The 13940-nt window shown below is 38.8% G+C and overlaps 1 protein-coding gene across 1 annotated transcript; it reads left to right on the top strand.

The window, feature by feature from the left end:
• Positions 1 to 259: 259 nt before the first annotated feature.
• Positions 260 to 9784, top strand: LOC129760126 (uncharacterized; the record flags this gene model as incomplete). Its single annotated transcript, XM_055757710.1, has 4 exons — positions 260 to 432; positions 3960 to 4149; positions 9144 to 9554; positions 9635 to 9784. Coding segments are annotated over exons 1-4 (924 nt in total), but the record flags the coding sequence as incomplete, so codon positions are not given.
• Between the last annotated feature and the right edge of the window lie 4156 nt (positions 9785 to 13940).

Here is a 13940-nt window from a genome sequence, read left to right as displayed (position 1 = left end):
TGGAGCTGTGATTAGGGTTGACAATTTCCTTCCGCATTTGGAAGATTTTTCTGCGAAAACAAAAAATGTCATTCGCATTTTAAATTCACTCACATAACTGTGAGTATCACGTAACAATTTGGAAGCAGTCGCTCGTTTCAAGTTGCCCTAATCGTTACCGTTTGTTGATGCTTCTATATGTGTTTTATTCTAGAAAGCGTCGAGCTGAGGGTCCTTTCTGATGGGACACACAATTGGGAGCAAAAAAAAAAGAGTAAAAATGAAGGACAAACATACACGTAGGGCTACAGTTTCAAGCTTCGTCTACAAACTGTCCGTTGGTAAACAACCAATGGAAAAAATGTCACTCCGATGGGAGCACAAAGATATGGGCAGAAGGTCCTACAAGGATGCAGCTGATGAAGATGTGTCGAGCTTGCTCCAGAATGAAACGTTTGTAGATTTAGTGGGGCTTATTCTGCGACGCGAGTGACGTGACTCACGAAATTTGACTTATTCGTCCTGACTCCAGAAAATGCTTTAGCAAAGAAATTTGTGTATCGATGAGTTCTGAAGACCAATAGCAGCTCATACGAACGAAAATTTCGAGACTAGAGAGGCTATTTAAGCCAGCAAAACGATATGAAATTTCGTGAGTCACGTCACTCGCGTCGCAGAATAAGCCCCAGTATTAAGTTGTCATTTAAAATTCCCTTTCTACGTTCGAAAGCAGAAGCACTTTGCTTTTGTAAGAATGTCTATGATAGTTTTATTTTTATTTCTTTAAAATCACAAGGAGAGGATAAAAACTAACAAGAAATTGCTCCCAGTCAATGATTTGTCGACGTTTGAAAAATTTTTGCTTTTCTTGGAATAAAATTGGTCGTATTTTCAAATCAACGCATTTTCGTTATATTTTTAAATCAGACTTTTTTTTTTAATATGTCTTTATTCGTACCAATTCATCATTACATTTATATTACATTATTACATTAAATTAGGTGTTCAGTTCAATAATGAACTGTCCAGAGCCCTATAGTTTACTAATCACTAAAATTTATTTATTCGACTTAAATTTGCTGAGCACAATCAAGTATTTTTTTTGTAGGAGAACATCCTGTAATGTCAAAAATATTTTAAACTTAAAACTAAACACTATCCTAAAATTAAACTAATTGTAGAGAGAACGAATCTCTGCGACGGAAGACTGCATCGATTTGCCTCTGAAGCTGGAGATGATTTTGTTAGTCATCTCTTCGATCGATTCAATGCCTGCAATCCGGTGAAGATCTTCGGTGCTGTGCCAAGGTGGAAGCCGCAAAATCATTTTCAAAACCTTGTTCTGAATCCTCTGGATGGCTTTCTTCCTCGTCGCGCAGCAGCTAGACCAAATCGGAACTGCATACATTATCGCAGGTCGGAACACCTGTTTGAATATTAGCATCTTATTTCTCTGGTTCAGTCGGGATTTCCTGTTGATGAGAGAATAAAGAGATTTAGTGTATTTATTACATTTAGATTGAATATCTTCAATGTGATTTTTAAAAGTAAGATTCCGATCAAGTGTGAGTCCCAAGTACTTCACGTGATCAGACCATTCTAATGAAACCCCATTAAAAGTTATGGAATGATTTTCATTAGGTTTTAAAAATTTAGCTCTTGGCTTATGGGGAAATAAAAAAAAGTTGAGTTTTGGAAGCGTTAGGAGAAATTTTCCACATTTTCAAGTAATTCAAAAAGGAATTTAAATTTTGTTGCAATCTACTGCGTACCACCCGTAAATTTCGACCTTTGGCTGAAAGCAAAGAATCATCAGCAAATAATCTTTTACCTTTTCCTTCTGGTACATCAGGAAGATCAGAAGTAAAAATATTGTATAAAATCGGCCCAAGTATACTGCCCTGAGGGACCCCAGCTCTAATGGGTGTCCTTTCAGAGCATGAATTTTGATAGCTTACTTGTAAGGTTCGGCTAGTCAAATAATTTAGAATAATTTTAGTGAGATATACAGGAAAATCAAATCGAGCTAATTTAGCTACTAAACCTTTGTGCCAAACACTGTCAAATGCTTTTTCAATATCTAGAAGAGCAACACCAGTTGAATAACCTTCAGATTTGCTAGCGTTAATCATATTAGTTACACTCAAAAGTTGATGTGTAGTAGAATGTCCATGACGAAAACCAAATTGTTCATCAGGGAAAATAGAATTCTGATTAATGTGAATCATCATTCTATTCAAAATAACTCTCTCAAATAGTTTACTTAAAGAAGGAAGCAAACTAATTGGTCGATAACTTGAAGGCTCTGAAGCACTTTTTCCAGGTTTCAAAATTGGAGTTACTATGGCATTTTTCCATTTATTGGAAAAATAAGCCAAGTGAAAACACTTATTGAAGATTTTAACTAAAAAATTTAAAGTGCTTTCAGGCAACTTTTTAATAAGAATATAGAAAATCCCATCTTCCCCCGGAGCTTTCATATTTTTAAATTTTTTGAAAATCAATTTAAGTTCATCAATATTTGTCTCACAGGAACTTTCAAATACATTTTGCTTAGAAAAAATATCATCAAATTCAAGGCAAATTTGAGCATCAATTGGACTAACAACGTTTAAATTAAAATCATGAGCAGACTCAAACTGTTGGGCTAATTTTTGAGCTTTTTCTGCGTTAGTTAAAAGAAGTTTATCCCCATCTTTCAAAGTAGGAATTGGCTTCTGGGGCTTTTTCAGAATTTTAGTTAATTTCCAAAACGGCTTTGAGTAGGGTTTTATGTCCTCTACTGCTTTAGCAAAATTTTCATTACGGATGAAACTTAAACGACGTTTGATCTCTTTTTGAAGGTCGCAATAAATAAATTTCAAATAAGGATCCCGAGTACGTTGATACTGGCGTCGACGAATGTTTTTCAGTCGTATCAAAAACTGAAGATCATCATCAATTAAAGGTTGATTAAATTTATGTTTAACTTTGGGTATTGAAGCGGCTTTAGCATTGACTATTGAAGTTGTCAAATTTTCTACAGCCAAATCAATATCTTCAATTGAATTCAATGGAACGTTTACATCTAAATTACGTTCAATAAAATAACTATATCGCTCCCAGTCAGCTTTTTGAAAGTTAAAAGTTGATTTTAAAGGGTTTTCAATGGGACTTTGGGATAAAGAAAAAGTTACTGGAAGGTGGTCTGAATCGAGGTCCGCATGAGTAACTAATTGACTACAATGCTCGCCTAAATCCGTTAGAACCAAATCAATTGTGGAAGGATTTCTAATCGAAGAAAAACAAGTATGCCCATTAGGATATTCAACAGTATAATAACCTGCAGAGCAGTCATTAAATAAAATATTCCCATTTGAATTTGATGAAATATTATTCCAAGATCGGTGTTTTGCATTAAAGTCACCAATAATAAAAAATTTAGATTTGTTTCTGGTGAGTTTTTGTACATCTCCCTTCAAAAAATTTTTCTGTTCACCGCTACATTGAAAAGGCAAATATGCGGCAATAATTATAATTTTCCCCATAGAAGTTTCTAATTTAATTCCAATTGTTTCTAAGACTTTTGTATTGAAAGAAGGAAGAAGTCTAAATTTGAGACGACTATTGATGACAATAGCTACACCCCCACCTTGTCGATCAAGTCGATCATTTCGCAAAATTTTAAAGAAAGCATTGCTTTTCAAGTTATTGTCCGGCTTTAAAAAAGTTTCAGTGATGGCAGCAATATGTATGTTTTGGGTTTTCAAAAATAAAAAGAACTCACCTTTGTTAGCCAGCAAAGATCTAGCGTTCCAATTCATAATATTTAAGCATCTATTTGGATCCAATTTTTTTTAAATCAGACTCGTATCACGAGTCTTAGAGGCACATTTTTTAAACTAAGAATTGAATATCTTCGGGAGGAATATGACTGAAGTGTCTTCTAGGCTCAAAAATATCAATTCATATTTGTAACCAGCAAAATCTTTACCGCCTAGTCAAGTTGAAATCTTGAAGGAGGTGATCGAGATCCACAGGCCAGCGGGATTCCATATCCGCAATTGGATGTCCAGCGATAAGAGCGTGATGAATAAACTGGGCGTAGAGTTCGTGAAGCCTTCGAAAGCCATGCTACCGAAGAAGTTTGGTTTCGAACGGGTGTTAGGAGCGAAGTGGAAACAACGAGAAGTTAGTATGGTTTTTTCGTTGAAGTTGTGCGCAAAGATCCAACATTTACTGGAGGGCAGTGAATCAAATTGTCCCGGATATTGTCTCAAAACATGCGACAAAGTCGGCGCTGAATTTTGTTTTTATTCTCTCTCTGTGCGACAACCTTTTGCCTCTCCTTCATATGTATTTATCATGAAAAAATGGAATAGGTCAATCCGCTTCGATTATGTGGGTAATCTAGCAGGGGTTGTGATAATAAAAAAAAAATGATCATATCAAGACCTATCTGAGCCAGCAGATCGTGGCCTAGAGGATAGCATACTTGTCTTCTAAGCCAACGTTCATGAGATCGAATCCCGGTCGTGACATAACCTCGCACACATAGTATGATGAAGGTTAACGGTTTTAGCATTAGTGAAATGCTAGCCGTGTATACCTTGGAATTATACGCCTCAATGGTGCAGCATGTGGATACATCTTTTCAAGGGAACTTAGATTGCACTTGGAGATCCTTATGTGTGTGCTCGTAGTGCTACCAAAATACCACAATAGTTCAATTTAATGGTCGCAGTGGTCTCTCTCCCCAACAGGAAAAAAAGACCTAGGGGAACTGGGGGTATAATGCCCATTGTGGGCAAAACGCTCCACTGCGATATCTAGCTAGTTATACACTTATTTTAAAATTTCTTTACGTTATTCCCTTCTAATTAACAGTAGAAACCTTATGTACAAAAAAATAGCATCAAATTTGCGATAAATTTCTGCAAAAATCTAAAAATATTTTTGAAGCCATATTCTTTGCAATTTGTGCCTTGACTTTCGTAAGGAATTACGGCATCTATCGGCAAAAAAAATTACCTGACATGTGGTACAATTATGAACATTGGTCTTTAAAATCATCACAAAACGAAAAATTTCCTTATTCAATTATTTTTCCTATTGTTTTGAACGATTTTTAACAAACATGTCTAAGAGGGGCAAAACGCGCCATGTCCGTTTATCTTTAAGCATGTTTCATATTTGTATAAATTTATATGCAGTTTCATCACAACAATTTTAAAGATATTTCCATGTTGTATTGGAAAACATAACTTGAATATAAACGAATATATTTAAAATTCCTAATTTTAATATAGATTTAATTAACTATTCACAAGAATTTAAGTATATCTGGCAGCACTGCGCGTAGCAATATATTTTCCCATCTGTGAAGTAGAATAGAAGTGTTTTTACCTGACAAACACTTTCGGAAGCACTTGAATCAATAAACACTTATTAAACGTTAAACGGCGCGATTGGGTACACACATATGCGCATTATGCCCCTACTGAAATTGAAATCCAATTTTCAACCTACTCTTCAAACTTCATTAAATTTGTGGCCTTTTTTGACCTTCCAGTTATTCTAACTATCAGATTTCGACAAAAAACATTCCAAACTTCCAAACACAATCGAAAAGTAAATTTAATCTTTTCAAATGTACTCTGAAACAAGGCTTTTTTCTTAACGTGGGCATTATGCCCCCTCTTCCCCTATCTGAGGAAAGATATTAGCTTAACCATAAAAGAACTCATGTAAAGAATAGTACAGGGACACTGGGTCCTGGAAATATGTCAAACTTATTGGATTGAGACTTGAGACATATGAAAAGGAAGCTCTTGGCCTTAAGATGATGGGAATCCGTAGGAGCATTTCGTGGACACTGGGTTGTTGCCATGGCCAATCTGGACAGTTTCAAAGTATTTCAAAGTTATGCCTCTCCTATAAAATCCCTTAATCTTGAGGTCAAGAGCTCTCTTCTCATATGCCACAAGTCTCAATCCGATAACACTGATATATTTCGTTCCGAAACTGGTTAGATTAGCCATGGCCAGGACCCAGTCCCCAAAATGCTTTTCCAATGGATTCCCTTCATCTTGAAGCCAAGAGCTTTCGTCTCATCTGCCGTAAGTCTCAACTCGATAACATTGACATTTTTCGTTCCGCGCCCGGCCAGATTGGCCATGGCCACGACCCAGTGTCCTCGAAATACTTCTATGGGTTTCCTTCATCTTTAGGCCAAGAGCTTTCTTCTTATATGTCGCAAGTCTCAATCCGATATCATTGACAATTGTCATTATCGTTTCGAGCTTGCGGCAATGACAAAGATACATTTTATTTTGTCATGAAAAGTTCAAGTAGGGACAATATCATTATCATTTGTTAGTATGTGAATTTTGATTCACAGTTGGAGGGTACTACAGTCCCCTCGAAATGAGAATTGCTCCACCTGGTTATGAGCATCTACGATCCGCTTGGCTTCCCAGCTCGGTGTTGCGAATCGCAATTCCAACTGCATATTGAAAAGATCGTATAAAATGTCATCTGGAGTCAATTTAAATCGATTTTTTTTTATTTCAAAATTTACAAACATGGTGGACTTTCTACCATAGTCAGCCATGTTTGAAATAATTTTGCTCCCACGTGGGATTGAAGTGAGAAATCATCGTCATGTTTTCTCTGCATCCAGCAGTGCATCCAGATAGCGAAAAATCAAACGGGATTTGAGTAGGAGGAAGTGTTCCTAAATACGCATGTTGGGTAATATGCGCATACAGCCGATAGACGATATGGCTAGAGATTCATCATATCTAATCAGTGCAGTTTGAAGGTAATACGATTTTAAAATATGGCATGAAAAAATAAAATTGTTATATAAAGTCGAAAAATTTAAAAATTCAAACAAGATTTTCGTCAGTTTTGTTATAATATGTTGAACTTTAATTATTGTGCGTATAGGTTCTGTGAACAAAAATTTTAACGGTTTTTCTTTCTTATTCATCTGGAAATCGGAAATTCAACAAATTGAAGCTTTTGGCAAAGTTGTAGATGATAAGGTATTGGAATAAGAGACAGGTTCTGTATGCCCATATCGAGGCAGGTTAAATGCCTATATCAAGAAAAATAGATTAGTCTTATAAATTTTTACTTTCTATCATTTAAACATTAAATCTACGCTCAACTCATGATCTTATAGCGAAAAAAGAAGAACTTCATACTGATCCGATAAAAATACAATACACACAAAATATTACCATAAAATATGGCCATATGGCATACTTAACTATGTTTCATGCAAAAGAACTAGTGATGTAAAAATTTCACCAAAATTTCAGCCTTGACGTATGTTTCACATCCGTTTCTTCCATTTTCTATTGAATAATTTCAAAATATTGCAAGTGTAAATGAAATATAGCTTAAAACATAAATATGCGCATTTAGCCCACCGGTTTCGGAAATCGGCTATTTTGACTTCATTTATTATAAAATTATTTTCACAAAAACTGTTAAAGATTTTAACAGAAAAATTGCTCTTACATATAGAAAACAGATGTCCGCTCATGTGCATATAGTTTTCAGACTCCTATCTATTGGAATACGGGAGAAAATGAGTGCATTCCTTAATATGTGCATATAGCCCGCCTCTCCCCTAATATTGACCAATGAGAGAACTGGAAGATATTGTCGCTGGCAACGATTTGCCGACTATAAGAGAAAAATCTTGCACTCCCTTGAATTCTTCCGATAGGTACGAATAAGGTGTCGGATTGCGCTCAATTGGTGTAGTTTTCGTCGCTTTCGAAAGAAATAACATTGATATATGTATGTATATTGTCTCCACTTTGGTAGGTAAATGCTGTTTTTTTACTTTCATGCGATCATTCTATGAAGTATATGGAATGTAGCGTTAGAATATGGCAACAAAAATGTTTACCAGGGTGGTAGGGTTATCTGTCTTTCACGGAAAAATCTTAATCCAAGACGTTTGGCGAACTTACACGGATTGGGACAGCAGAATTACAGAGATCGTGATCCGGTGGATAGAGAGTCTTTCTGTACTGAGAAACATACCTGGATTGCGCATTCCTCGCTGCTATTTCTCAGGATTCGATCCGGAAGCTACAAAAATATTGAGCTTCATTTGTTCGTGGACGCGAATGTTCAGGCCTGCGCAGCTTTCGCTTACTTCCGCATCATGGATCGAGGGAAGATCAGAGTGGCTCCTGTGTCGTCGAAAACGAAGGTCGCACCGCTTCGAGTCGGGCACACATCGTTACCACATCGTCAATTCGTCGCTTTCAGGGTTGACAGTCTTAAGTTTGTCGAGTGTCGAAGAATGGCAGTGGATTTAGACAAAAGTCAATGTTGCAGACGAAGCCACCAAGTTGAGAAAGGGACCGACATGCAAAGTAGATAGCCATTGGTTCCAAGGACTCAAATTCCTCTACAAACCGAAGCAGATTGGAAGATGGTTTCAGAGGAGACTGTGGATGAAAGTTGTAGTAGAAGGATCCAAGAATATGAATTTAGTAGAAGGATCCAAGAATATGAATTTAAAGAAAAACATGATCAGAACTAACACTAAATTCGTTCGTTCTTTCGTTGGTTTTGAGTGTCTTTCTCAAAACACACTTTGAATGCAAATTGGATCATTCTATTCTAGGCAACGAAAATCATGATGAACTGTGGTAATGGAAACACGCGGGATGAACGAAATTCTTTGTAGTGGTGTGTTGCAAATATCATTGAAGGGTTCTAAACCAACACTTCTTCAATAAACGGTTGAATTGGATTCGGATGGATTGCGTTGCGTTGCGAGTCAGTCTATATACGAATTTTGATGACGAAGAACGTGTGCAGGAACGTTGTTCTACGCTTTCAATGGAAAGTTGCGCTTCGAAAAATATGGCTACGACAAAAGTAACCTGGAACTGCGAGAAGCGTTTGTCTGCAGCCATGTGATCAAGCATCTAATGGTGGAGTACGAGAGGATTTCGCATTTTGAGAGGATACTTCGTTGGGTGGCGTACGTTCACCACTACTTGAACAATTTGCGAACTTCGGGGAGTAATCAATCGGTGGATTCTATTGGTTCGACTAGTGCGGACATTCAGAAAGCGGAGAGGACATTCGATAATCCTGTCTAAAAAGCACCGAATAACAGACTTGTTAGTGGTTTTTATCAACGAAAGTACAGTCAAGCCAACGACGAGGCCGTATTCAACGAGGTCCGACAGAAATTCCGGTTGCCACATCTACGAGTAGAGACACGTCTAGCAAGGAAACGCTGTATGTGGTGTCGATTGTACAAATCAACGTCGGTCACTCCCAAAATGGGACCGCATTTAGCCGTAAGGATGGAGACGGACGTGCGTCCATTTACCTACGTAGGTGTAGACACCTTTGGGCCTTATCAAGTGAAGATAGGAGGAAGCGTGGCTAAGCGGTGGGTCTGCCATTTTACTTACCTTGCCGTTAGAGCAGTTCACTTGGAGGTAGTAGCTAGCTTGAGCGATGCGTACAAGAAGGCGATTCGAAGGTTCATCGCACGACGCGGGACTCCACAGGAAATCAATTCCGACAATGGGGGACAAACTTTGCCGGTGATTGCCGAGAGCTAAACGACGAGATCTGCAAGATTCACAAAGAGTTGGGAAGTACGTTCACGATTGCTCAAACCCAGTGGAAGTTTAATCCTCCAGCCGTTCCTCATATGGGAGATTGTTGGGAGCGAATGGTGCGGGAAGTGAAATCATCTCTTGGATTAGTTCCAATTGTGAGGAAGCTAGACGACGAATCGTTTGTAACGGTGCTGGCGGAAGCAGAGATCATGGTGAACTCCAGAATGTTGACGATTTTTGAACTTTTTTTTTGTACCGCAACTACGCAACTAAAACGGTCCCAACAATGGAGCTTCACTTTCGTCGCTTGAATACTCCGAGAGTACGCAGGTCCTCTCGAGCGATATCCATATCTTGTGCCCGTAGGAAATAACCGGTCTAATAAGCGTCATGTACAGACTACACTTCGTGTGAGGGCTAAGTCTTCTCGACAGTTGCTTGTGGAGTCCATAGTATTGGATCCGTTGGCCAGCATATACTTCGCCGAGGACGCATTAATCATTAACCTAATCCTTCCTCCTGTTTCACGTTTTAGATTGCGGTAGATCTCTTCCACCGCCGCAGATGATCTGTCGACTATATCAATGTCATCGGCAAAGCAGATAAATTTGACTGGATCTGTTGAAAATTGTGCCCCGCATTTCGCCCACCACCAGAGATGCCAATGTGCCTGATTTTTCAGGCGTTGCCTGATTTTTCGAGGCTCTGCCTGACAACCTGATAAGCCATTGATTTTCCCTGATTTTTGAAAATATGCCTGATTTTGCCTGATTTTTGCAATGCCATGAAAAATGGGTAGTAAGGAACTGGACTAGGTACCGTAGCTGAAGTGAAAATGGCTGAATCAAAGCAATCGAAAGATTCCCGTTAATTCTTATTGAAAAAGAGAATTGAAGGGATTGCTTTGATGCAGCAGAACTATTCAACTAAGTAGGCTCACAACCAGTGAATCAAAAATCGCCTACTATCGAATGATAATGACATTGTCCCAACTTGAACTTTTCGTGACAAAAATAAATGAATCTTTTTCGTTGTCGCACGCTCGGAACGATAAAGACAAATTTCTTTGCTGATGGATCCCGATAATATTTTTTCAGAACATTAGTTTGTTGCTGTTGAAAAATATAAGGATAAGCGGTTCCAAAAAACCAACTAAAAGGTATCGGATCATAACTTGCGAGATATTGGAAGAAAGCTCTTGGCCTCTTTACGAAGGGATTCGATGGGAAAAGTAATTCGGGGACACTGGGTCGTGGCCATGGCCAATCTGGTCGGTTCCGGAACGAAACATGTCAAAGTAATCGGATCGAGACTTGCGACAAATTGATAGAAAGCTCTTGGCCTGAACATGAAGGGAATCGATAGGAGAATCGATTCGGGGACTTTGGGTCGTGGTCATGGCCAATCCGGCCGGTTCCGGAACGAAATATGTCAAAGTCATCGGATCGAGACTTGCGACATATTGATAGAAAGCTCTTGGCCTGAACATGAAGGGAATCGATAGGAAAATCGATTCGGGGACTTCGGGTCGTGGTCATGACCAATCTGGCCGGTTCCGGAACGAAATATGTCGAAGTCATCGAATTGAGACTTGCGACATATCGAAAGAAAGCTCTTGGCCTGAACATGAAGGGAATCGATAGGAGAATCGATTCGGGGACTTTGGGTAGTGGTCATGGCTAATCCGGCCAGTTCCGGAACGAAATATGTCAAAGTTCAAGATGTTCGCTACTCAGACATTGCTAAAGTTGTTATGGCCGTAGCATCATCCCAGTTAGATGTTGAACGCGATTTTTCTTCGTTCAACAGGGTCTTTACTAACTAGCGTAATCGCCTATCTGGAGGTAGTATCCAAAATGTGTTTAAGGTTAAACTCAACAAACAACTTGTTGAGTCCGCCGTTCACGATGCTTTACAAATCCAAACTTCAAACTAACATTTTCTTTTTTCTTACTATTTTTTATTAAGTTTATGTTTTGTCTTTAATAAAATAAATATTACTTTTAACATTAGAAAGTGCTCCTTATTTAAAATTCCAGCCATTTATGATTCCAGTAGATCTCATTAAAATCTTACAACCAATATTCATCAATTCACCCGTTTTGATGATTTTTTATGTACCGGAACTTACTGTAATAGATTTCGTTCCTAAACCAGCCAGATTGACCATGGCTGCGACCCAGTGCCCCCGAATTGCTTCTATCGATTCCCTTCATGTCCAGGCCAAGAGCTTTCTATCAATATGTCGCAAGTCTCGATCGGATGACTTTGACATATTTCGTTCCGGAACCGGCCGAATTGGCCATGACCACTACCCAAAGTCCCCGAATCGATTCTCCTATCGATTCCCTTCATATTCAGGCCAAGAGCTTTCTATCAATATGTCGCAAGTCTCGATCCGATGACTTTGACATATTTCGTTCCAGAACCGGCCGGATTGGCCATGGCCACGACCCAGTGTCCCCGAATTGCTTCTCTTATCGATTCCTCTCATGTTCAGGCCAAGAGCTTTCTTTCGATATGTCGCAAGTCTCAATCCGATGACTTTGACATATTTCGTTCCGGAACCGGCCAGATTGGCCATGGCAACGATCAAGTGTCCCCGAATCACTTCTCCTATCGATTTCGTTTATGGAGAGGCCAAGAGCTTTCCATCAATATGTCGAAAGTTTCAATCCGATAACTTTGACATATTTCGTTCCGGAACTTGCCAGATTGGCCACGGCCTCGAAATAGTGTCCCTGTACTACTTCTAGCATAGTTTCCCTTAAAGTTAGGCCAAGACCTCTTCTCAGATAGCTTATGATCTGGTCACATAATTTATCATTATTACGAAATCAGATAGATTACCCACATAAGCGAAGCTGATTGTCCCAAGTTGTAAATTTCAGGACAATTTCCCATTAGAATTTGTCATTATCTTCTCAACGACGCGACAATTCTTCATTGCCTATTTCATTTTGTCATGATACACACACGGAAGAGACAAAAGGTTGTCGCACAGAGAGAGAATAAAGACAAAACCACACGTCTACTTTGTCGCTTGTTTTGAGATAATATCAGGGACAATTTGATTCACTGCTCACAACACATATTGGAGTGAAAATGTGGAGCGATGACCAAAAAAAAAAACAAAGGTCATCACTTTGAGCGAAATTTCCGTTACTTTTACGTAGCCTGATTTTGCCTGATTTTTATTTCGCGAGTTCCCTGATTTTTGAAAATAAATGTTGGCAACCCTGCCCACCACTTGTCGAATAACACCTTCTAGCGCCACGTTGTATATCATGCAGGATAGACCATGGCATTGCCGAAGCCCCTTGCGCTATTCGATAAACTCGAAAATTCACCTGAGATCCGCACACAGCACTGCGTTCCATTTATCGTCGCCTTGATCATTCTGGTCAGGCATTTTTGAAGGATTTGCCGTAGAGTGAAGATCTGGTCCGTCGCAGACCGTCCCTCCATGAAGCTGACCTGATGACTTCCCACGAATCTGTTTACTTGTGATGTTAGGCGACGCAGCAGGATTCAGGACAACACTTTGTAGGCGGCATTGAGGACAGTAATCGCTCCGTAGCTCTCACAGTTCAATTTGTCGCCCCTAACAATTCTATAGTCGAGATTATTGTTAACAGGTATTACAATTTATTACCGATTCAAATTAAAAACGCAATTTCCATTTTAAAAGTTATTAATATTTAAAAAAATATTAATTGCTGTATTCAAACCAAAAAGTTGACTTGTGGTCCACAAGTTGTGAATCATTGAATTCACCAATTTGAGTTCTTACTTATTTAAAAGTTGTAACCTGACTTTTGGTCATTTTAGTACTTAGGTATAAGTAATTTGAACCTCCAAACATATAAAATTATCAACATTATGGATTCCTTTAAACAAATTCAAAGTTTTCGGATTTTGTTATAAAGTCTTTTGAAACCAAGTGTTCACAATCACATCGACATCTCACTGGATAGAAAACCTTGAAAGTGCATTACTTGAAATCCATAGAAAATTCCAAGGCACACGATTATCAATCGAAACTGGTAGACATTCTGACGACAATCTGCCCCAGGAGTTGTACATTTTACTTTTTTCTTCAAGAGTGTTCTTCACTTCATTCACAGCGGAGCGGCATTCATTTTCCTCCATACCCCTACATTCCCCATTCGAAGCTTACGCCAGACAGCGCAGTGTCGGGTTGATTTTTATCATCGTCAACGTCAAGCTTCTCAACGAGCGATCCCTTTGCCTATACTATACCTACAACCTACTTCTCTCGAGAGATGCCAATGTCATGTTCCGGCGGTAATCGTTTTGAGCCTGCAGGACAATTTTCGAAAACTTTTCGTCCTCGACCTCCCCGGA

This window comes from Uranotaenia lowii, unplaced genomic scaffold, assembly GCF_029784155.1.
Source record: "Uranotaenia lowii strain MFRU-FL unplaced genomic scaffold, ASM2978415v1 HiC_scaffold_456, whole genome shotgun sequence".
NCBI lineage: Eukaryota > Metazoa > Arthropoda > Insecta > Diptera > Culicidae > Uranotaenia > Uranotaenia lowii.
The sequence above is the reverse complement of the archived record's forward strand: the minus strand, read 5'-3'. Positions and strand labels throughout refer to the sequence as shown.